General features: G+C 36.5%; 3 protein-coding genes across 3 annotated transcripts; 2 read left to right on the forward strand and 1 right to left on the reverse strand.

Annotated features, from left to right (window-relative positions):
* Window positions 1–437: 437 nt before the first annotated feature.
* On the forward strand, window positions 438–5275 carry LOC117911153 (protein EARLY-RESPONSIVE TO DEHYDRATION 7, chloroplastic-like). Its single transcript, XM_034825363.1, has 4 exons — window positions 438–1553; window positions 2431–2597; window positions 4299–4383; window positions 4880–5275. Exons 1-4 carry the CDS (start codon window positions 643–645, stop codon window positions 5067–5069), a joined length of 1353 nt encoding a protein of 450 aa, XP_034681254.1. The 5' UTR covers window positions 438–642; the 3' UTR covers window positions 5070–5275.
* A 242-nt stretch (window positions 5276–5517) lies between these two features.
* Window positions 5518–8243, reverse strand: LOC117911152 (amino acid permease 3-like). Its single transcript, XM_034825362.1, has 8 exons — window positions 8125–8243; window positions 7903–8038; window positions 7320–7553; window positions 7131–7224; window positions 6830–7044; window positions 6543–6700; window positions 6235–6462; window positions 5518–6147 (listed from the first exon to the last, which is right to left on the reverse strand). The coding sequence occupies exons 1-8, from the start codon at window positions 8170–8172 to the stop codon at window positions 5722–5724; spliced, it is 1539 nt and encodes a 512-aa protein (XP_034681253.1). The 5' UTR covers window positions 8173–8243; the 3' UTR covers window positions 5518–5721.
* Window positions 8244–10976: 2733 nt separating this feature from the next.
* On the forward strand, window positions 10977–15145 carry LOC117911735 (proteasome subunit alpha type-7). The gene is made up of 3 exons (XM_034826145.1): window positions 10977–11232; window positions 12857–13271; window positions 14894–15145. The coding sequence occupies exons 1-3, from the start codon at window positions 11060–11062 to the stop codon at window positions 15053–15055; spliced, it is 750 nt and encodes a 249-aa protein (XP_034682036.1). The 5' UTR covers window positions 10977–11059; the 3' UTR covers window positions 15056–15145.
* Window positions 15146–22996: the final 7851 nt, after the last annotated feature.

Genomic DNA, 22996 nt, shown 5'->3' on the forward strand with positions numbered 1-22996 from the left:
CAGAATTTGACATTTTTATATAATAAACTAAATGATGGGAAGTGAGTTACTTTCAAAGTTGATATTTTTATTCAAACTTATTTGAAATTACCAATCAAGTTTATACATTCTGAAGTCTTAATAAGAAATCATAAAAGTGAAAATGATGGGGAATTAATTAGTTTTAAAAATAAACTAAGCTTATTGAATAGATTAAGTCCCAAAAAATAATAATCTTTTATTCCGTCCACATTTTTTAATCAAATGGGTCACTTCCCAAAACCACTTTTCTAAAGCAAAGAATCAAGATATTGCTGCGTTAACCTTATCCCCATGATTTCACTCCACTGCTCATGTTTGCAAAAGCAAACAAATGAAAAACAAAAACAAGAGAAACTGTTTTCAGAAAACACAAAAAACACTCCCATGAAAAGCGCGGGAGACGTTGCCAAACAGGAAGTGTTACCTTTAGAGGCTTACTGCTTGCTGCTTACAGCCCCCCGGAAGCGGTTGTTACGCGGCTTCTCCTCGCCCTGCCACGTGTTTACCCAGCGTCTTCATCCCCCAACGGACACGACGTTTTGATTCCTTCAAAACTAAGCTAAAACCCCAAACTTGCCCTTTTTATTTTCTTGGAATCCAAACGCCATTGCCACATCAGAGATGTCTTCGAATCCTTATAGAAACCCTAATTCTCTCTACCCGGAAGTTGATATCTCAAACCCAGAAGCCACTTCTCGTCTTGTCTCAAACCCAACTTCTGCTTCATCTTCGTCGCTGTACCCTTCTCTTGAAGTAAAAGAGCTCGCTGAGAATCTTTTCCCGGACGAAAACGATGCCGCTTTACAAAACCCCAGTTCCCAACCATTCGAAGAAGTCCTCGTCAGAGTCGCCGGTGCCATCGTCCATCTCATCGACAAGCAACACAGCGTCGAGCTCGCTTCCGGAGTGCTTACCATAGTTCGGCTCCGGCAAGGCGAGAACGTGGTCGCTGTTCTTGCACGAATCGGCGATGAGATCCAGTGGCCATTGGCGAAAGATGAGGCCGCGGTGAAGCTCGATGAATCGCATTATTTCTTCAGTCTTCGCGTGCCCGAATCTGGTTCCGGCTCGGCTTCGAGCGATTATGATGGTGAGAGTGAGAATTTGTTGAACTATGGATTAACTATCGCGTCGAAGGGGCAAGAGGGATTGTTGAAGGAATTGGATGCGGTTTTGGAGAAGTACAGTTGTTTTTCGGTGCAGAAGGTGAAGGGGACGGTTGGGTGGGAGGTTTTAGATGGATCGGTTGCGAGAGAGACTTCTCCGGAGGATTTGGGATCGAAGAAGAAGAAGAAATTGATGGAGGAGAGGTCAGGGGCGTACTGGACGACACTGGCTCCTAATGTGGAGGATTACAGTGGGTGCGTTGCGAGGATGATTGCCGCCGGATCAGGGCAGCTCATCAAGGGAATCCTGTGGTCGGGCAATGTAACGGTGGATGGATTGAATTGGGGGAATGAGTTTTTGAAGATAAGAATGGGGCCGGGTTCCAAATCCGAAATTAGTCCAGAGGCAATGAAGAGGATGAAAAGGTTTGATCTTTAATTTCTTAGCTAATTCTGGTGTTTTCTATTTGCAATTGCATTACTAAAAAAATGAGTACTTGGTATCCTTTATTTGCTATATTTGTTGCATTTTGTTGGTTTATTTGAAAAGTAGTTGAATGGGTCTATTTATGCATCTGCCATCTTTGATCTTACTATAATGCGGTATTCTTAATAGAGAATCTGCATATCTTTCACTCCCCAGTCTTCTGTTTGTCTCCATTGTTTATATCCATGGGGTATTTGGGGAACCTGTTAAATGGGGCAATTTGGTTTCTCTTTTTGCTGATTGTATAATGAAAATTATTTGAAAAAACTAACTGATTGCTACTTTGGTACCAGAGTCTTGTCATATTGTCTTCAGTTTGTGATCAGCTGCCTTGTTTCGTTATCAGTCAAGCACCCTAGTAACTTGTTCTCATTTTTGCTTATAGTCTTGTTTATTAGAACTTTCAGCTTGCATAGTTGGTTGGTTTGCTCTTCAACTAAATGTCTTGTCTCTGTCCATCCCCAAGTTTGCACCCATGCTTCTTGAGTAATTTGCATTTCAATTGCATCTTTTCCCGTCTTTGAATACCATAGAAGTTGGAAGCAAAAACAAGTTAATTATGCTTGCTATTGTTGACGAAGTGTTGTTGTGATAACCAATTGAGAGGTCTGGTTCATGTTTATTTATGTAAATGGTCTTGCTTCAACCTTAACAAGTCAGCAATTCTAGTAGGTCTGTCAGTGATTTACTTTATTTATTTATTAATTTACTTTGATTGAGTTAAAATGATTTGGTCTTAAATTTTGAACTTAGAGAATTTACATCCATATGCTGTAGTAATGGTGTACAATCTTATGGCTTGATTTTTTTTTTCAGGGTTAAGAAGTTGACAAAGATGTCCGAGAAGGTGGCAACTGGAGTTCTTTCTGGGGTTGTTAAAGTCTCTGGATTCTTTACAAGTTCTGTTGTGAACTCAAAAGTCGGCAAGAAATTTTTTAGCCTGTTGCCTGGAGAAATTGTCCTTGCTTCATTAGATGGATTTAGTATGTTATTCATCTCAATTTCTCTGGCTTTCTTTAACTATATCTGTGTTGTGTGTCCTTGCGTCATTATCTTCCCATACCTGCATTTCTTTCTGTTGAAGTATACGAAACTAGTGCAGTTATTAATATTGTCCTGTGTTTTCAATGCCATATGCCATGCTGTGAGTTGACTATAGACAGTTACAATCATGGAATAATATTCAGGAAAGACATCGGCCTTCTAAGTTAACAAAAATGTTGTCAAAATTGAGTACCACCGATAAGGTGTTCATGAGCTTATTGTTTGAATTAAAAAATTAACTGAGGCTTGGGGTGTGTCCTTTATCTGCTTCTTCCTAGCATTTTTTGCCTGCTTAATTTTTATCTACATATGATCAGGTTCATCAACCACCAGTTTGAGTAGGAACAGTGTGAATTGCTTGAATTTATCATTTTCTTTCCATAAGTAGATGAAATTGTTACCTTGACGTACTGTCCATATTTGTCCTGTCAAGAGATGGTAGATCCTTAAGGATGGAAGTATTTCTTCATCTGGTGACTCTCAAGCACATATAAACCTTTGTCTTTGGACATTGCCTAAAATGATATTGAAATTATGTCTATGAGAGGACAAACAATCAAAATTTGAATGGGAGGGTAAAGTAGTCCCTAAAACCAACTGTATAGGTGGTATGAAACAAATAGTGAATGTTGGGTTGAAACAGAATAGTTTGGGCAGAGACAAGTCTTAGTGTTGACTAAGCAAGCATCGTGAGGTACTAATTAGTTATGAACCTTGTATGATCATTACCACATGATGAACTTTGTCTGCATTTTCATAAATGCTAATTAGTTATGAAAGGGTTTATAGAATTCATGTAAGCAGTAGGAGAGACTTAAACTTGAGACCTCTAGTTACCCATAGTTTTGATATCATGTTACATTACTAACTTTCCTGAAAGCTTAAACTGTTAGGTTTTGGGCCTTGGGCCCCCAATGTATATCAGGCTAACCATAGTCGATTTGCGGTGAACTTTGTGTTTTAAGCCCCTTAATGCAATATACTTCAAGCTTGTGTGCCTATTTGGTGGATCTCTTTTACTCTTTCTTTTATTTGGTTAATCATCCATCAGTGCTATGCTGTGCCTTTGCAAAGAGTAATAGTTAATCAAGGGAATAACCATAACTTTCAAATCCCATGTTTTCTACAACTTTTTATGAGGTTAATTTGATCCTGGCATATTAGCTGCTGTTGCAAGCTCATATGTTCCAACCACGCAATAAAAACTATACTTTTCAAAAAGATTTTAGTCTTTAGATGAGTAGTCAATGTTAGTTGTAGTTTAGATGGGGTCTCTCTCTGGCTTGAAATTAGTAAATGTATTGCGTATATAAGGTGATAAAATGGAAGTGAAATAATCACTTAATTTCAGCTGGTTTAGTTTCAATTTATAAGAACTATGGGAATTGCAAATGCGAAACTTGAACTGTTGGGACTAGGAATTACATGATACAAAAGATGGCCCTTCTACACAAGAAGAGAGAGCCATCAGAACAAGAAAAGAGGAACTAAGGTCATGTGGCAGTCCAAGATGCTATGATATTGCCTTACTGTGTTTTGATATTCCTTTTGTTCTTTCCGTAGTCCTAGAAACTGCATCATGCTTCCTGCTTCTTGCTTATGATATCATTCCTTTTGTCTGTGCATCTTATTGTGGACAGATAAAGTCTGTGATGCTGTTGAAGTTGCTGGAAAGAACGTCATGTCTACCACCTCAGTTGTGACAACTGGGCTTGTTTCACAGAGGTAAAACCTGATTCAACTGTAAATATGATGCTCCATTGCATCATCATCAATAATGTTCTGTTCTTCTGTTGCTATGAGTGTGTTCTTCATTTCATCATTATATTTTGTTATACCTTGTGGTGTTGGGCAAGTTGGCATTACATTTTGTGGTGTCACTCTCCTTCTGTTGTGGTCAAATCCTCATATCGTTTTGAGGTGAAAGAGGAATATTGCTTTTGAATCACATATCTTGCTCCACTAATTTGGGGATCCGAAAGCGATGGCCTGCACAAATCCTGATCCAGTTACATGCCACTGATCATGTCTCCTCCCTCAAATTGTGTTGGACAATAGATAAGACCAAAACAGGTTAAGATATGGTAGAACAGAGGAAGGAATTGTTTGCCATGGACTCAGCTCAACCTAGAATCTGAATTAAGGATATTCTGCCCAAACACATTTTTCCCATAACGTTTTGGTTCGATGATTGGTATGAAAGTGTTTTTTATTGTTGCAGGTATGGAGAACAGGCAGCACAGGTGACACACGAGGGGCTTGGTGCTGCAGGGCATGCTATTGGGACTGCTTGGGCAGTGTTCAAGATACGAAAAGCTCTCAACCCGAAGAGTGCATTTATGCCCACAAAACTTGCAAAGGCTGCTGCTGAAGCAAATTCTGCTAAACTGAAGACTAAACAAGCAAAGTAATGGCAGATGGTTTTGGGTTGGTTTTATATGAAACTCTTAGACACTTACATTTTTTGTTCTTATACCAAGTGGTAGCTACTACAGACAGTCGATTGTATTTATTTATTTTTGTTTCAATGGATGTTCTCAGAAAACCAGTGTGTGTATTAACGATCTTCTTGTATAAATGATGTGTATTTCAATGAATATACTTTATCTTTGCCTCAGCAGGAGCTTGTGGGAACCCAATGGATCCATTTTGTCAAGAGGCTTTAACAATGTGAACTAGGAGGGGAAGGGTTATGCTAATGGTGTACTAGAAATGGACAAAATTTCTTGGTAGCTTTAGGCAATATTGAGGGGAGGATTTACCCCTGTATGGTGGAAGTCCTCCAGCAGTTAAATTTTACGATTTCCCAGAATTTTCCTGCAGCCAAGCGTTCAGGTCTATGCAAACACAGAGAGCAAGTTGAAAGCTAATTTTGGGTTTTATATTTGTTGAACAAAGGGGGGTACATATTATTATTTGAACTCTAGATTCTTAGCATCTGCAGTTCTTTCACACTACTTCCACTGAATATATGCTTCCATTGATATCCCTAGTGTGCAATCTCTCTCTCTCTCTCTCTCTCTCTCTCTCTCTCTCTCTCTCTCTCTCTCCATAGCCCTTACCTTAATAACTAGTTTTGAATGGCTTGTAAGTCTTGAGATCTAGGACAACTCCAGCCACAGACCCTACTGCCGCAGCTAGAGAAATAAGCAGACAAGCAAAGCTTAGTATCTGCAGGGCAACCCACCGGCTTGTCCACCGTCCAATCTTCTTCTGGGAAATATACATCTCAACTGGGAAATAAACTGTCAAGGGCCAGAACCCAAATGCTCCAAGTATGCCCACAACATCATTGAAGAAGGGCAAGAGCATAGCTATAAGGGTTGTCAACACAACAAAAATTGTCCTCCATACTAAACGGAAGAAGTTGAGCTGGTACACCCCATAGAAAGGGATTGGCAGGTCGTATTCTGCAGTCACAAAGTCGCTCTTCGGCCACTTATGTGCACTCCATTTTTCCACAAATGCGTATAAGGGCTGGCAATAGACCTGCAGTTTCACATTGGTGTCAACTTCGTGAAGATAACATGAAACCTTTAACTATCTCCCTACTCAACTGCAAACTTCTTCTTATACCTGATATGCCCCGACAAGATGAACGATGATTGCAATATTGGCTATGTCTAACAGCCAGTAGGGGTCATAGAATCCAAAGCCAGTGAGAAGATTTCCTGGAGCTAGATCCCCAAAGGCAGCATAGCCAAAGCATCCACACAGCATATAGAATGCTGTTGTCACAGCGATGCTCAGCACCGTTGCCTTCCTCATGGTTTTGTACTCTGCAGGAGGAGATTTTATCGTATCCTACAGATTGACACCAAATCAGAATTCAACATTGAGATGTTGCAAACCAAAATCATCATTCTTGTAATGAGTTTATGTACCTGAATTTCGATGAGAATGAGTGAGAAAGAATAAGCAAAGGCAATAGCTCCAAGTGCCTGCAAACTCCTCCACAACTTCTGTGTTGAAGTCACTACTCCTGCATGAGTTACTGTCCCTATGCTTATGCCTGTCAAGCTTCCTTTGAAGCTCCCATTTTCTGAGAAGAAAAAGAAAGGAGAAACAGCAGTTTAGTTGCAGATGGTAGGTGGTGCCTTGCAGGGCCTTGTTTCTGAAACTAGAAAGTATGTGTGCACACAAAAATATGATGTGAGGAAGTGTGTATAACCTGCAACTTTGGCGACGCCAAGGCCTAGACCAACACTAGAGTACGTGAAAGACATAATAGCAGCAACTATGGAGAGCCACCAAACTTGATCAAAGTCTGGGATTTGAGAAAATATGATCTCTATGATTCCAAAGGTGATCATGTATCCATTGCTGGACATGTGACAAGGATCTTTCCCCCCACTTTTGTGGAAACAGTTTGATCTCTTTATCGCCCTAATCATGAACAGACAAGTACATATAGTTATGAACTCATGCAGAAAGCATAACACACCAACAGAAAACTCACTCTGGAAACTCACATCATGCTGACTGATGCTGCAATTGTGTACCCAATTGCAACGCCAAACAAGTTCAAGTACTGAATCCACCCACATGCCAGCACCTTCTTCCCTCCTGCAGCCCCCAAATGAAGGTCAACTATAATGATAAAAACAACGAAAATCACCTGAGTCTGAGTCTCTGACCATGATGAAAACTATTATACTCACCTAAGTTAGCCTTGACAGCTTCCATGTAAGTGTAATTTCTTTGTCCTGTGAGAGGGTCACCTGACCTGTAACAGTGGGCCAGGAGGTTGGAAGAGTAGAGATTGACAAAGGCGAAAAGGATCATTACAATAGGCCCTGCAACCCAACCAAGCTGCCCTATTGCCCATGCCAGTGAAAGAACCCCTGAGCCTATGACAGCAGTGATAATATGGGATGAAGCTGTCCAGAAAGTTCCTGCACCAAAGCCATTGTATCATAGTATAGAACCACTATTCAGATTGATGTTAGCTTATTATGTTGATTGGTTGTTTCCAGATTCAGTGCATATAAGAAAGCAAGAAGATATTTCTTATATCCTATGGAGTTTACATACTTAAATCAAATAGTAACTCACCTTTTCTAGTAAATGATGAGTATGTTTGTTGAATCATTTATATTTTATTGACTAGATGGAATCTATAATTTAAAATTTTATTTTGACATTTTTAAAAATTAAAAAAAAAAAAAAACGATTCTCCATGAAAGTAATCATTCTTTAAGCTGGATATTGGCAGACACCAGAGCTTCTTTGCAGAGTCCATACCTGTTCTTTTGAGGCGGCCATCATCATCAAAACACTTGGAATAGTTGGCCTGAGGGTTTATTGCTTCACTCTCGCCATGGGGTTTAGGCTGGACTTCCACCTGCAAGTAGTGCCTGATGTCTTGCCGCTCTTCCACCTAAAACATTGATGCAGAGCTAATATATCAGAAGAGAAAAGAACAATTTCACCAAGGAAGATGGAGAGGTATGGACATGATCTTACAACTCCATTGTAAATTCTGCTTGGAAGAGTTCGACTTCTCGGTAACATGGTTGTGAAACAGCAGGAATGGTAGTTGTGTATATGCGTGTAATCAGGAGAGAGCCAAGGATAAAGGGAAGTGGTATGGTGGTGATGGATACTTGAAAAATATGTGGAGTGGGCTTTTATAGAAGAACATAATGACCTGAATTGAACCATTGAAATGGGGAGATGGTGGCATGACGCGTGTAGAAACAATCATGAATCGTGTAACATGTCGTTCGATTCGATTATGATATAATACCATAAAGTTTGAGAATATAATATTGTGAGATTGAGTTTTTACCTAAAAAGATAAGCACATTCTCGATATTATTTTACAACCCTTTCTTAGACTACCCCCAAACATGCCTTATGTGCATGTAAGCTTACAATTTTAGAAGGGCAGACCTTCAAATGACTGATGGTCTCCACTATCAGTAGGGCCATGTGCAGACTGATCTCTCCCCTTCATGCATAATTGCTTTCTACCTCTATGGATTACCATGTGTAAATATTATAAATGATATTAAAGTTAATTTTTAATCTTAAGAATTTGTTTGACACTCGTAAAAGGTATTTACTTAGCCCTACAATCATATATATGATATAACGAGTACGTTGTTGTTTCTGTATGATACTATGATATCTCATGTCGGATAAAGGAAAAAGTTTTTGTTTTATATTTATAGAGATTAATCCCGATTTTAAAATCACGAAGCAAACAATATGTACCCAACGGTTGGGTACGCCATCTTAATCAACACAATGGAAAATAACCTCAGCGAAATGGACAACATCCTAATCCAAACTGTAATTACTTCTGTTCATTTCTTTTCCAATTCGGGGAAACGGGAAAGTTGGTAAACTGCGCGATTCCTCCCAAGCTTGCTTCACGTGTAGAGTGGAGTCTTCTCTCTAGTCAACGACAAGACACCATAGAGATGCACTTAAAAGCTAACATAGCTTACTTTCACAAATTAAAGGCGTTAGGCCCCCATGAATGCTTGCTGACTCTCCCACCACAATCAACAGCTCCCCAGTACAAGGCCTTCCAAAATTGACCACCCCCATTCTTGAAACCGTCAGTGGATTTATTTACAAAAAGAATCAATCGATTTTTAGACACTATCGAACCAGCAATCAATTCTTAATTTGAAATAGTTCATAGCTGATACTCCGGCCTGTTCATTATTAATGTCTAAACTGTTTACTTCTGACTGCACTTTGAGTTTGTCTCACTGATGAAAAAATAATCACAAGCCTCTGGATTATGCCTTCAGGCCGATCAAATCGAACCGATTCATTAGTAGTTGTAATCCCCGAACCCATGGTTAGAGCCTTTTAGAAGTTGGTACTGAATTTTTCAGATGTACCAAACACTTTCTGTGTAATCATCAGTCTTATAATTCTATATGATCCTCGCCTGTAGCAGATTATCAGGAAAGAAAAAGTGCCCAACTTTCACTATAGAAAAGTCATGCTGAAGATTAGGAGTTACCCAGAAGCTCCAATAATGAGCACAAACACTGGAGGAGGTCTATGAAAATGGTGATTATCATCAAGTGGTGTATGACACATAAGCAAACCAGTACACATATATGGCTCCCCTACCTATAGCAATATGATTGATGAACACTTGGCGAGCTAGATGTTATCAACAAGATTGTTAATGCAGTGGGATTTTGGAGATGATTCTTGGCAAGAATCATTGGCTGGGGGAAAAAGAAAACCAACATATAGAATAGGCGTGATCACAGGATTGGATCCCCTTTCACCATCACTTATCAGACAATGCAATGAGGGCTGACCACCACCCGGCAGTGCACCACCGGCCCTACCACGAACCTAAAAAATGCCCGATATATGAAGGTATGAAAGCGACATTACTGAACTCCCTACTCTTTCTTTTCTGTTGAGTCGACTCCTTCATTAGGAATTAGTGTTTGTGAGTGGAAGTTTTGGGTAGTGGTAACTGCAGACACGCATCCCTGCCGCCCTGCTGGAGGGGAGGAGGTAGCTTCTTTTTCAGGAAGGTGGCGAAACAAAAACGCGTGTTGAAAAACTGTAGCTATGGTGGAAGACTTGGGGAGACTTGTTTGGAAACGTGCCAAAATGAAGTGCAGCTAGCCCATATATATATGGCTCCTGTGTCCACACACCATGCAGGCCTCTTCCTGCAGGCCACTCTCAAAGCTATCAGTTCTTGGGGTTGAAGGAGGTTAAGAGCATCCTGATCTTGGCCGATTCGGATGGTATTTGAGTTGGGCATGGAGACTGGAGACAATGTGAGGATGGGATATTGAATTGGAACGAGCATATATCCTAGAAAATATTACTGGGTTCCCCATACCATTTGTATAAAGAAGAAGATATAAGTCATATAATGTCGATTTAGTGGGGGTTTTTATCGATTATGAGATAAGAAAATTGAAAACCGAATCAATTAAATTAATTTTCGTAAGTTTTAAAACCGAAAGACCTTGATCAATTTTTTCAATTCTTACCCTAATATTATAGACATACTATTTCTTTAATTTTTTTTTTAGTTATTTGACCTAATCGAAATCAAATATTCACTATTAAATTCGTATAGTCACATTAGTAAGTAATTGGATCAAGTTAATTTTCAAATACGAGAAAAATATTTTGTAATTTCTTCAAATGCCAATTGCCAGCATTGAGGCCCAACAAGAGGCTTGGCCCAAAAGCAAACCAATTGGATTTGAAAATTGTTTTTTGAAAACATTTTTTTTTTTTAGTTGTGATTTGTGAAGGCTTAAACGCCGTCGTTATAAAGCGACAAGACTGATCGTCCAAACGACGTCGTTTAAATTTGCCTTGTTGCCCAAGGGAAGAGAAACAGATCGCAGAGCAAAATTGAAGGAAAGGAAGAAGAGGAGCAAGGAGAAGGAAAATGGCTCGATACGACCGTGCGATCACCGTGTTTTCACCGGACGGCCACCTATTCCAGGTGGAGTACGCCCTGGAAGCCGTCCGTAAGGGCAACGCCGCCGTCGGCGTCCGCGGCACCGACACCATCGTCCTCGGCGTCGAAAAGAAGTCCACCGCTAAGCTCCAGGACTCTCGGTACCTCTCTTCCTCTCTAAGATTACGCATTTTCAGTGATTGTGGTTTAAGATCGTGAATTCTGAGTCAGCCTTTGAACCTATCTGATGGTTTCTGTGGCAAATTATTATTGTTCTCTCGCTTTCGTTGTTTTGGTGATGAAAAAACAATTTTGAAAAATAGTCTCTATTGTGAACTTTGCGTGATCATCGACATTTCTTTGCTAGTTATCTGTACATTTCTATTACTCTACATATTGCTTTGGTGATGGAAACAACAATTATGCTTTCTGGAAACTGTTTCGAAAAACTTTGTTAAAATGTGATAATTTTAGGAAATTTCTGGGCCTTTTTGACAGTAGATGTGATTCTGATGTGAATGACTTTATGCCAAATGCAAACAATCGACACACTTAGGCCCTGTATGGTAAAGAAATAGGAGTACTTTTAATCAGAACCGATGGTGAAAACAATAATCAGGTTCATTTTTTGGATCCTTTATTAAGTTACGTGAATTGTATGCAAATTTGTTGTATTCAATTTTTTTTTTCAAAAATAAACATTTTTAGGACCAAATAAACACTTAAAAGAATTCAACTACCTGGCATGGTGGGATATTGTTGTCTTTGGATTCCATAAAAACATAAAATGATGGATTTTTAAATCTCTTCTTTTTCTCTGCTCGGTTTCCTCAGCAACCAACTGGAGGGTGAGGTTCAATATAATGCAAAATAGGGTTAAATCACCCAATGCTTGTTCCTTAAAGTGTCAAATATCCGTTCATCAGACACCTCACACCTCAAGGCTCATAATGTTAGAAATGTTCACCTCATACATGAACTAGATATAATAGCTTTTATATCAAAACTTGGACCCAAGTGTTTTTACACCTTAGAGTTCTCAAAAACTCTTCTAGCCTTCATTTAACATTAAATTTTGATGTATTATGTGGACTTGATAGTGTATATATATGTCTACTTCCATCTTTTTTTTTCTTTTTTTTCCTTGTATGTAAATTTTTGTCCCCATTGGGACTTGAACTTAGATCCCCCGCCAACCCTTAACACTTGAGCCAGGCCTCAAGGGCTGTGGCTATTTTCATTTTTTGTGAACGTGGACTTGTGTTTCAGGGAACCTTCCAGAATCCAGACTTCCATCTTTTGTTTTTATAGGTAAATTTTTGTCCCCATTGGGACTTGAACTTGGATCCTCCCCAACCCTTTTAACACTTAAGTCAGGTCTCAAGGGCTGTGGCTATTTTCGTGTTTTGTGAACATGGATTTGTGTTTCATGGGAACTTTCGAAAATCCAGACACAAGGGGTGAATTTACTCTATTAAATATGTGGGGTTATTTTGTCTGAGTTTATGTATGAATCTAAAATAATCTTAAAGAATAAGAGTCAGAATATTAGAGGTTATCCAACATGGAAACCATAGATAGGGAAAGATTTTGTCTGAGTTTATGTGTGACTTTAAAATAATCTTAAAGAATAAGAGTCAGAGTAGTAGAGGTTATCCAACATGGAAACCATGGATAGGGAAAGACAGAAAAGAAAAAGAAAAAGAAGAACATATTGTATCTATGATATTATCCTTGACATTATCCTTAGCATTTCTTGCTTACCATCTTGCTTACTGTTCTCAGAACGGTCCGGAAGATTGTTAACCTGGATGATCACATTGCATTGGCCTGTGCTGGGCTAAAAGCAGATGCACGTGTGTTGATAAATAGAGCACGTATTGAATGTCAGAGCCATAGGCTTACAGTCGAGGATCCTGTCACTGTTGAATATATTACTCGGTACATTGCTGGTCTTCAGCAGAAGTACACCCAGAGCGGCGGTGTAAGACCATTTGGCCTTTCAACTTTGATCATTGGCTTTGACCCCTACACAGGTGTTCCATCACTTTATCAGACAGACCCATCGGGAACATTTTCAGCATGGAAAGCCAATGCAACCGGGAGAAACTCAAATTCAATGCGGGAGTTCTTGGAAAAAAATTATAAAGAAACTTCTGGACAAGAAACTGTGAAATTAGCAATTCGGGCTTTGCTTGAAGTAAGTTATTCCTTGTCATATGAATATAAACTAGTCGCTTGCATTTAACAGGGGTATGTACATCCTATATAAACTTGGTTTAATTTAAACCTTAATCGATGAAAATTTCTTTTTGTGGCCCTTGAGGCTTGGCTTAAGTGATAAAAGGTTGGGAAGGGTTTATGGGAGGTTCCAAGTTCAAGTCCCAATAAGGGCAAAAGTTACGTGTCAAAAAATAAAAATCTGTTTATGCTTTAATGTTTTGAAATTTAAAATTCACATATCAAAAAATAAAAATAAAAACTTCTTCATGCTTTAATGTTTTGAAATTTAAGTGGTTAATATTGAATATTTAAAAGTGGCTGCATATAATGTCCTTATCAAAGTAATTGATTTGACATATTTTACTTGTCCTTTATGTTATGTTAGTCTCTAATTTGACTTTTCATAACAACTACCAGAGAATTTGATGCTTGTATTAGGTAATAGTAATACAACAGGAAATTACTGCATTTTATTTACCAATTTAATTGATGGAAGAAATTTCTTACTGCATTTCATAACAATATTTACTTACCTTACTGACAATGACATTGTTTCTCACTGCTTTACCTGAAGCATCAGTTACATAGAAGTTTGAGTTTTGATTTTTAGGAATCATCTATTTAGTATGATATAATTACAACGGACAAAATACATAAATCCAAAATTGTTGTGTTTAAGCATGCTTTTCTTGTTGCTTTAGTACATTTAGACACTAAGTGTATTTTCCATGAATTTGATTCTTATGATATTCAATATTGTGTTGATGATGATCTTGTGTGGTTTTTGAGTGCTCATGCATTTTTAAATATTAGGTTAATAACGGCCCAGGTTGTGTCCTATCATTGCTTAGTTTATTCTTGTGGCGGCATGTACTGCTTGCAGCATGAGAAGACCATTTATTCCTTAAATTGAATAACTTAGCACTTAACACCTGACAATATTGTCTGGTTGGACATGTTACACTGACAAAGTCCAAATTCCCCACTCAAGATTGGAACCCTCCTTCCCTCCTAAATGCTATGCTGCCTAGCAAACAAGAAACTGGTTACATGATGGATAGTGTTGCCAGCTGCAGAGTATAATAAGATGTAATTATCACCCTATATTGAACTTGATGTGCATTTGCTAGATTAGTTGACTAGTTGAGAAGTTCTTTATGGTCAATTGCTGAGAAATGAAACAGAATGCAATGATGTCTAATGGAAAAGACCTAACTTTCAATCAGTCTCATGGAAATTCGTCACACACCATTTTCTTATTGAGATATTTGTCATAGAATCTGGCATCTACAGAAGAATGCTACTCTTTAAGTTTGGGAACTCTGACCTAGTGGCTTAAGACCGACTGCCTAAGATGCAGTTATACCATGTCCCTGTAAGAAGTTCAGCTATCTATCATTTGACAATTTTGACCATTTAGTTGCTGAAAAATGCATGAAAGACTTAGATGTGGTACTCTCTTAGTATGCTGCTCTATATTTGTGTCAAAATCACCCACAATCATGTCCGAGAATAGCCTGTTTGATTCTATGACTTATCCCTCAAGGTTGCTTCTTTTGATCTGACTTTAGCTTTTGAGTCGTGTTTTGCTTCAAATAGGTTGTTGAGAGTGGGGGAAAAAACATAGAGATTGCCGTGATGACGAAAGAGCATGGATTGCGACAACTTGAAGAAGCTGAGATCGATGCCATTGTTGCTGAGATCGAAGCAGAGAAAGCAGCAGCTGAGGCTGCTAAGAAGGGCCCTCCCAAAGAAACCTAGTCCAGGCATCAATCATACTCCACCATGCTCTTACCATTGTTGTTCAGACATCCTCCTACTTCATCAAGCAGCATCTGAGTTTAGCCAGAAAACGACTTGTCCCAATGGTGATTGATCATCCCGGGTATTTCTGAACATTTTGGATTGATATTCGTACTTAGCACTTTGTATGCTTTATCTATTACGCATCACTGTATCACAAACTGTTGGATTGAATCGAAAATTCTCAGCAGAGAGCCATCAAAATTAGGGTTTCAGAAAATCCATGGTAGAGCAGCTCCCCTCATCCATAATTAGGGCTATGCATTGGATTGGATCAATCGGTTTTTTCCTGCAGGCCCATAGTGTGCGGGTTGGGGCGGGTTTGAGACGGTTTAAGGCCTGAAGTTAATTTTGGGCACCCCTTCTTGCTCACGACCTAGCCCTGCATAATTAGCCTTCAAACTATTCACAAAAGATCCTTGTTTCAGCTTCCTCTTTAGCCCTATGTCTCTCTCTCATCCTTAGGAGGTCTTTGATTCAATTGTTGATGATTGCCACACCTATATTTCTTGGTTTTAATAAGACTCCTATCTTTTTATTTTTGACACTTTTTTGGGGGCAAGAAAACACGTGGAATAAAAGTTACACTTGTACATGGCCCCCCCACCCTAAATTTTGGTATGGTCTTTTAGGGCTCCAACCATAGTAGGTAAACTCTTATTCCTAACATCTCTATTCCCCACTTCCCCTCATTAAAATATAGATTTGAAAAGATTATTCTGCATCCAATTATTAGAAGATAAAACACAAAACTCCAAAGGTAGGAAAAAAATAAAAGCTGTTGTACACTCACCCATCATTACAGATGGATTAGAATTCAAACCATGAAATATTACCTGTCCCCTATGGCTCCACAAATTGCAGCAAATTATTGCCCAACCCTGCAGTCATCAGATCCCACACAAAACACACACACAAATAATAAAACAAATTGAAACCCTGTGCTTTCGCTTTTTAGGCAAAAGATCTCTCACCTAACTTTGGGCCCTCACCCATGTGCATGTTGGATAAAAGCACCCATCATCAGCATAGAGGTCACACACAAAATGTGGAGAATCAAATAGAAGAGCATGGTTGGTTTTAATTCCCATTACACCTTCACTTTTGGTAATGTTAGGATTTTTTGGGTACAGCTGAATTGGCCAACAATTTGTTCCATTTCAAAATCAAACCCCATCCCTACATCCTACGTGCATGTCCCCATAAGGTTAGAATTCTAGCTCTTTCATAGGGTCTAGAAAAGTATCTTCTACCCCTTTTTCATCTTTATCTAAAATCTAAGACTAGATTCTACCAAATTGGTCCCCATCTGCTGTGGAGTTCAACCATGCCTTATTTTTTTAAAAGAAGTAAATGTAGGCCTAAAAAGTAGGGGCAAATTTGATGAAGGTGGGGAGATTGACCTGAAAATTCAATTTAATTTTTAGGTATATGTTATTAAAGATGTTCACATTATGTGCCCTAGAGCTCATGAACTTGGCTGAATTGTGTTGCTTTCACCCCGTAAAAGTGGATGCTTGTTTCCACCTAAAAAAAAACATGGGCATCATTGACTTCATTCAAAAACATGGACATCAGAAATCAGTGGAGACCCTGATGCTGCCTAACGAAGAGTTGACGATTTAAAGTCTTCAAAACTATAGCCCAAACTAAAAGCAAGAAAAACCTAGGTCACATGATTGGGATGCCCTAGAAATGGTGGGTGCCCCTGTAGGGCAGATCCCTATGAATTTGGAGGGATGCCCTTGGACCCAATTAGGGTTTAGGGAAACTCCATTGGCTTGTTCGTTGAATTCCATCAAAAAAACACACACACACGCGCACACAAGGCAAAATACAAGTCAAGAGTTCAAAGTTCAAACCCACCATTGTACGAGATTCATTGTTTCTCCTATGATTTTAGGGCACAAAACAACCCTTGGGTGAGCCCAAGTCCAATGTACCATGACTCATGCCAGACTGAGGAACCCATGAAAAATTCAAAGAAACCCTGAAATAGTTCAATAAGTTCGGCGTCTTGGAAATAAAACAAGTGACAAAAAAAAAAAAAAAAAATATATATATATATATATATATATATATAGATATATTTAAGTAGAAATTTAGTTAAACTTCGATGTCAGTTTATGCCTCATACTGCCTAAACAACTATATTTGGAAAATTCCACTTGTGATGTGAGTGCTATAATGACCTTTTTAGCTTTTCTCCTCAAAAGGGTCAATTTATAAAATAGTAATTCTACATTTGGACTCTTTTAAGAGATTATTAGTGTATTTTAATCCATTTTAATTATTAATATTTTCATTTAATTTTTTCATAAAATTTCTTTTTTCACAAAAACATAATAATATATTCTCTCAATATTTATAATATTATGAATATCTAAATCCATCAAATATTTAAAGTCAATGGTGAAAGTAAGGGTGAAAATTTTAAACTCACATGGCCTGCACAAGACATGAATTAAATATATACATATAAAAGAAATAATTAAATATAAATATTTGTTAAGAGGTAGGTGGTGGTAAGTATTATTTTATAAATAGTTTTTAGCATAAATTATCCAAATGAGGACACTAGAAGGAGGCTATGGAATTCCATTGGTTGGCTTTTCCTAGCTTTCCTTGATATGCAGTCACGTGTCCAAAACTACAATTATTTTTCTTTTTTTCAATAATTAAAAGGGTATCTCACATCACCCATCAAGATTTCCCATCCCCATGTTTAATAATCATAATATATTTATATAATTTTTTAAAAAATTAAAAAAAATAATATGGTAAATTATTGTATCTTGATTTTATAAGAGATTAAGAAGATTATGTTTGAATGGTAGTTGTTGTTATCAACCCCTAATCCTTTATGGTTTTTTTTTTCTAATGTAAGGAATTTGTACCCCATGTGACATCTCACCTTTCTCAATTCTAAAAATATATTGATTTAATATTTTATTTTTGTGATAAGAACCATTTGAAAATGAAAACATGATTTTAATTAAAAAATATTTCATGTAATAAAAAAGTTTCGAAAGTCTTTAAAATATAATTTTTTTTTAACAACTCCCACTCAGTCTTACTCTGAGGGTAACGAGTTCTCACGATTTTAAACACTTTAACTCTGAGGGTAACAGACCCTCACGATTTTAAACGCATCTATAAGTTCTGATAAACTTTAATACAATTTATAATAATATTTTATTTTATTATTTTTTTTAAATGTGATAAAAATTATTTTTCAAACACCAAATCAAAGGAGTATAAAATATTTTTTTTTATATGTGTATATTTCAAACATTTGAGTAACACATGGTACCCCAATGACATAAGCCATTCCTAAATTTCCATTTTAAACTAATTCCAATATCCTGGTTGAATCTTCTATTTATTTTTATAAATATATAAATATATTTAAATAATAATAATAATAATTTTTAATTTTGGAGGATAATATGGTAGATAGATCAGATCCATGATCCACATAATGATAAAGAGAATAATAGCATGGGCGCAAGTTAGCGACAGGAGGCCCCGGTTATTAAAAGCTTCAAGCTAAAAGGTTTGGCGGGAAAGCGACAGTTGGTTGACCAAAACCGTGACGACTTTGGATCCATCACCGTCTAAGGAGTAGACCACCACCAAACGCTACTGTACACCTCAGCCACACTCAATCCTGCCCTCACACTTCGCTTTTCGCCCGTTCTTATCCATCACACCCCCCTCGCTCACCTTATCATCATATCTCACCAAACTCGTTAACTTTCCCTACCAGCCGTACTTTTGCTATCTTGCACCGGTCGCGTCCCTGCGCACCCCTCCCCTCTTGACGACCTTCCCTTTCAGTTATGTTTGTTTTTTAATAGGGAAAAAAATAAATAAAACAAAACATGTCCATTCATGCTCTTTTTTTATGGACAACGGAAACCCTTGGGAATAGTGAAATTTCAAAATTACCCTCCAATAAAAATTTAGCAATAAAATTTTTAATAATACCTTATCAATTTTATAATCACCTTAACTCTCATACTATATTAACCTATAATCTAATTTAAATTTAATAATAAAGAACTAAATACGTCTTTAAATAAAAAATTTACACTGATTTTATAAACTTCCCTAATTCAGATATCGTTCTTAAAGTTTAGATGGATATATCGATAATCTAATCAAACGTAAATTATAAAAAATCGATCACTAACAGAATCAAAGATATGTTATCAACATGCAATTTTGGTTAAATGGTTAAACTTTTTTGCCTTTAAATCCGTCAATTGAATCGATTCGATCGTATTCAAATAATTGTAAATGAAAATTTACTTATTGGTATCAAAATTAATTTACCGACCCATTCATCTCACTTGTCTTATTATTCATCATTTAGCCCAAAAGAGCCAAAGCACAAAAGGTCCCCGATCCCACAAGTGATCCACCACTCCCAAATGGTTAAGAGGCACTAACTACTTTCAGCTAGATACATAGTACTTGGTAGGTAGTTTCCCTTCAGGACCCAACCAACAAAGGGACCATTGTGTAGGGCGTGCCCTAAAAGTACACCTTTAAACATGCATGTGTTTAGAGTTTAAGAGATTTGGCATTCAACCCACACTTGTCGGTGCTTTTATAACTCTAAAGAGTTTCCATTTTTCACAAAATTTTAACATATCACATACATGATTTGGGTTTTGTGACTTAACACTTAAGTTTTAAGTTTGTGACTCAGTGCTTAAGTTTTAAGTTTACACTCAAAAAGAAACTATTATCACTCATTCATTATTTCCATATTATCCATAGTACTAAAAAGCCTCGGTTCAATAATTGATATCAGACTCAAATATCACAAAAACATCAAAATATCGATCTTAAACTTACTTTAAGTTTGATATCATTTTAACAAATATCTTAACACGATTCAAGAAAAAACTTCTTTTATAAACTATTGATCAAAATCAAAATTAAAAATATAATTTTCCAAGAGATAATATTATTATTAAAAAAAATTATATTAATATTCCATGTGAAAGCGTTTAAAGAAAAACATTTATGCTTTTCAAAGCAGTTTGGTAATGACAACAATGAGTTGATGAGAAGGAAAGTGTGTAGAAGGAAGAGTAGAAAATTGGTGTGCTAAAGTTTTTAATAAATTTATGGCTGCCAAGAAGGCATATGGTTGACTTGACTAATAAAAATAAATAAATAAATAAATAAAAGGATAGAGTATGGAAAAAGAGTGTCCAAATTGCTGATCTCACTCAAGAACTTCACCTATCTCTTCATAGCCCATATTGATTTTTCAAAAAGTTTGAGTCTAATCCCACCAATCTATTATTTTTTCAAATACAATTAGTTTACTTTGTCAATTTTTTATTTTATAAAAATTAAGATAATTTCACCACCTCAACCTTACTCTAAAAATTAAAGTATATGAAGGAATATTATATGGTTCATCATCCATGAATGGCTCCTAAAGCAATTGATTATTTATGGTTATTATTATTACAAAGTTCATAATTTTTTTTTATTTTTGTGGAATATTAATGGCTATTTGAAAATAATTTTTTAAATTAATTTTTTTTAAATAATCTTTAAAAGAAACTTTTAAAAATAGTTTTCTTTTTTAATATGAGGAAATAGGATCTTCTCAACTTATTTTCTATAATTTCAAATGTTTTTAAAAATTATTTTTATATATCGTATTTATATAATTATTTTTAAAAATAAGTAAAAATAATGAAAAGCATTTATAATATATTTTTTAAAAAAAATCATATTTTTATAATAATTTTAAGTTTAAAAATTAATTTTCAAACAAACCCATTTACATTTTGAAAAAAAAAAAAAAAAAACCCTCTTAAATCTAATAACAATGATTTTCAAAATGAAAAAATTGAAAAAAAAAAAAAAGTTGTTTGGATTAAAAGCACTAAGCTAAAGATTTTTTTTTTCACCTACTTTTCCACAAAACTCATAATTATTTTCACAAAATTTTGGAAAAATTATGAAACCTAATAATTGGTAATAGTATTATCACTATTAAGTAGTCTTTGGTGACAAAAAAAAAAAAAAAGTCAAATACAACAAATATATATTAGAGAATTAGCAATAATAATTGGAAAAAAAATGGTATGAAAATTTTTTAATCTAATGATCATTTCTTTTACAAAATTAAATTTTTTTTTTTTTGAAAAAATTATTATTTTTCAATAAATAAATGCCACGGTTCTTATCATGTATCAAATGTGGTCGTTACGTGAATCAAACAAAGAATGATAAAAACAAATTTTAAGAAATTATTATTTAAAATAAAATAAAAATAAAATAAAAAAGGGAGGAAGGGGAGGGGAGAGGGGGGAATTGATTGATGGAGAACGATAATGGTGGAAGTGGGGAGTGGGATCCATGTGGTGTGGGTGGCGGTGATTGGTGGGACCCACCGCCGCAACTGCGCACATGAGGCTACGTTGGGCGGCTGCCAACTACCACCCAAAAAGAGAGGAGTTGGTAACGTGTGGGATACACACAATCTTCTTTTTTCATTCCCATGCCCTTCCTTTTCCTCCTTTTTGCATTTCAGTCCCTCCCCCATTTTCCACTCCATTTTCCTCCCTCCTTGCAAAATGACCCTCCTGCCCCTCCTAACTTAATTTCAAAAAAAAAAAAAAAAAAAAGACTATTTTATCACCTTTTGTATCATTGTAGTAAGCATTTCTAATTTTGGTTAATTTTTATTTTTAAATAATTTAATTTTAAATTTTATGAGATAATTTAACATGTAAATTAAAGATAACCCACATGCTTAAATATTTTTTTTTTCCACATGCTTAAATGATAAAAAAATAAATACCACATGATCTTCTTATAAATTCAAAAATATGAAATGGACCAACTTGTACCCTTGTTGACATTCTTCTACGCATATTTTATATTATTTGGAGCTATTAGTTGCCTTCATAAACCTTGAAAGCAACATAAAAGACCACATTTTCTTGCATTGGGGATGAAATTTCAAATTTTCATGTCATGACATAAGTAGGAGGAGGAGGAGTTTTGATTCTTTGAATGTGGGACTCGATCAAATTAAAGAAAAGGGTGGATGACTTTTCACAAATAATTGAAAGAGTGAGGGCCATAGAGGCAAGAAAGGGGAGTAGTGAAAGGACCCACCACAAGGGTCATGCATGTGATGTTGGTGGGAGTTGAACTATTAACTACTAAGGTAGAACAATAATTAACCTATTGATGGGGAGGGAAGCAATTTTATAATAATAAGCATAGCCTTGTTACACAATTTTTCTTTATGGAGAGAGAGAGAGAGAGAGAGAGAGAGAGAGAGAGAGAGATGCAAAAAGGGGAGGAGGGAGAAAAATTAAAAAAAAATATCTCATGGAAGCTTCTAATGTGTCTACCTAACACCTTTGAAAAAGAAAAAGGAAGGGTGAAATGTTGAAAAGTGACCCCCTTTTTCCATTTGAGAAGGGTCATTGTTTTTTGGATCTTGTTTCAAAGGAGCTTACCACTCATGTGTCCTTTTGTTTATGCTCTCATCCAAATATGTCTCTAACCCTCTGCTTTTTAGGGTTGGAGGGGTTGGCTATTCATCCCTTCCATCTTCTCATTCTTTTATTTTGTTTTATTTTATTTTCTTCGAGCCCCGATCTTCTTTCACTTTTGTGTCAACTCCGATGATCCGTTGCCAAATTATATTTAAAATAAGGTTGGTATCACTAAGACATCGACGTAATTATGATAATAATTTATGAATAACGGGTAAGTACATAGTTAAGCCAAAACAAAATTTATGAAAGGTCAAGCACAACTAAAATGGTCCTTATGATCCGAGCCAAGTGACATAACCCATTAATTGATGTTGGTGGTTTGGTACCAAGATGGTGGGTCTAACCCCTT

Source organism: Vitis riparia, chromosome 3, assembly GCF_004353265.1.
Source record: "Vitis riparia cultivar Riparia Gloire de Montpellier isolate 1030 chromosome 3, EGFV_Vit.rip_1.0, whole genome shotgun sequence".
In the NCBI taxonomy this organism is placed as follows: Eukaryota; Viridiplantae; Streptophyta; class Magnoliopsida; order Vitales; family Vitaceae; genus Vitis; species Vitis riparia.